Source organism: Montipora capricornis, chromosome 11, assembly GCF_036669925.1.
Source record: "Montipora capricornis isolate CH-2021 chromosome 11, ASM3666992v2, whole genome shotgun sequence".
NCBI classification, from domain to species: domain Eukaryota; kingdom Metazoa; phylum Cnidaria; class Anthozoa; order Scleractinia; family Acroporidae; genus Montipora; species Montipora capricornis.
The window spans coordinates 27,611,173-27,613,672 of record NC_090893.1 but is presented as its reverse complement, the minus strand read 5'-3'; the positions used below and the strand labels follow the sequence as shown (position 1 = coordinate 27,613,672).

At 38.6% G+C, this 2,500-nt stretch overlaps 1 protein-coding gene across 2 annotated transcripts in view; it reads right to left on the bottom strand.

Moving 5' to 3' along the window:
* The window catches only part of LOC138024507 (uncharacterized), a 12,008-nt gene that overhangs the window by 1,034 nt on the left and 8,474 nt on the right, over positions 1–2,500 (bottom strand). For both annotated transcript variants that reach the window (XM_068871717.1, XM_068871719.1), the window contains exon 2: positions 1–1,168. This exon is cut by the window's left edge and continues 1,034 nt beyond it. In XM_068871717.1, coding sequence (XP_068727818.1) covers positions 348–1,136 — 789 coding nt within the window. In that variant the 5' untranslated portion in view covers positions 1,137–1,168 and the 3' untranslated portion in view covers positions 1–347. The remainder of the gene's footprint in view (positions 1,169–2,500) is intronic.

Here is a 2,500-nt window from a genome sequence, read left to right as displayed (position 1 = left end):
ATTATATTTATCAGATCAGGCTCCAGTTATTCTAAAGGTGGATAACGCTATCCACCGGATAAATCACTATCCATTGGATAGCGCAATTGGTTTCGCTATTACTTATCCCCTGGATAGTGATTTATCCAGAGGATAGCGCTATCCATCGTTTGAACAACTGGGGCCTGTTGAACAATTTTAAATCCCTTGAATATCTAGTTTTCGTGCTAAAGAGTACGTTGCTATACTAATCACCTGCTAGGTTGGTATGAATCACGGAAAAGTGTACAACAAGACCTGGGGGCTTTCAAAAGTGTTTCGTCTGACAATTAGGGGTGTTCTGGGAGCTTTTAGCTATCATGATTTCCTTACTTTAAATTGTTTATGCTGCCCTTTACAACTGCAATGGTATAATCAAGACCCGTGAGTTTCCAAGCATTCTTCGTGAACTCCTTCGAGGCAGCAGCTGTAGCAACACTTCCGGTTAGAGCAAAGGAGAAGACTGTCTTTCCAGTCTGCTTTGCCGTTTCACGAAGGAAGCCTTCAATACCTTCTTTGATTGCTTCATGAGAAAGATCCTCTGTTAAGGCTATTAAAATTTCACGGCCACCAGTGGAAATTACTTTTATCGCAGAATCATGTACAAACTTCTTGGCGGTTATCTTAGTACCCTCTTTCCACGCTTCTTCAACTGCTTCTTTGACTGCTCCTCTTGCAAATTCTTTAGAAATCTGCTGACCCACTTCTTTGGTTGCTTTTTTACCAGCTACATAAGCTGCCGCCTTTGCAGCTTGAATAGCAGCCCCTTTCCCTCCTTTTTCCACCATTCCTTTTGCCAACTGTTTGCCAAGTTCTTGACCAACCTTTCGTGTTGCTTCCTTCTCGGCCTCCTTCGCCATTTCTTTTGCAGTTTCCACGCCAGCTTTCTTTGCACTTTCTTTCATTGCATCTTTAACAACGCCGGAAGCTCCAAGCGTAAAAATGTCGCCAATTCCTGACACCACGTTAATTAGACCTCCGACTAAATCACCTTGGTAAAAATCATTTCCTGCTTGAGCGAAATCGACAATTGCGCTAGCCCCAGGTACTAGAGCATTTAGTGCCATTTTTCCAGCAACGACTGATAGTATTTTTGTTCCAAAGTCTAACCAGTCCATTTTCAATGAGGGTATGGAAACAAAGACTGAAACTATCATAAGGAATTGGCAATTAATAGTAAGTCATCACCAGGTTTCAAATAATAATATTATTATTACTATCATTATTGTTATAATAATAATAATAATAATAATAATAATAATAATAATAATAATTATTATTATTATTATTAATTTTTCTATTATTAGTATCATTATTATTATTATTGATTTTTATTTTTATATTTTGCTACTTCTCAGATATGGAGCACTCTTAACCACAGCGGCAGATATTATATTCTTTAAGTTATTCATTTTGTAAATTTGATCCGTAACCTGTATTGGCTTTGCAAAATTTCAGATCCCATAGTTTTTGCCCCCAGCATAATAATACAAATGTTTGTAAATGTCCCGAAGCTATAATTTCGCGATTAAAAAGATACGACCCGCAAACTTGGCTATGATACTAATTTTAAGGTGTTATTTCTAACAGTGTCGATCGACATGGCCAATATCGAAAGTTGAAAAAAACTTGGTGCGGTCTCTTACTCTGAAATACGCAGCTGACGATCTAATTCATTTCGGGTTTATTTATCCCTTCATGTTACAGCGAAGTCTGTTGAGTAATAATCCTGTTTTTTGACAGTGTAAACGAAATTTCATCTGTAGAAATAAAAGGCTATCCCTTAGCTTTGAGCGATCGAGAACGGGAGCTGTCAGGGGAGGAAACCGTGTGCTGTACCTTCGGTGAATGAATAAAATCCGGGACCAACCGACAAGTACGTAGGACAACACGTACAAAGTGAATTTCATGGCTTTATTCACCAGAGTTAGACGGATGTTATTGCTATATTTCGATTTACTTCAAAATCATCATAAGGTGCGCTCATCAGGGGCGCTCTGTAAACCTTGCTTTGCCTGATGATGATTTTGAAGTAAATCGAGATATAGCAATAACATCCGTCTAACTCTGGCGAATATCGCCATGAAATTGACTTTGTTCGGGTTGCCTTTCGTACTGTACGAATGAATAACTTCCGCTTGTTAGTGTTTTCAAATTTCTGAGGGAACTGAGCTTCACAGAAATTTATTTTATTGAAGCCATTCCAAAAAGGCGCTCTTTAATTCCCGGTTCCCTACACTCAACGAGGTTTTCTCTTTCTTAGAAGGGGCTCATCTCTTACCGATCTTACCTGCACAGTAGTCCTCCCAACAAAAGAATGTTGTGGAGCCGCAGTGGACCATAAACCGCTGATTTGTAACTGAAGTGCGAGTTTTGAAATATTTATATTTTGTCAGCATTCCTTGTTCTTAGAAATTAAAGTAATGCCACTGACTCACCACATAAATAGATGAGCCCGGCTTTTGATAAATCGTGCAAAAAA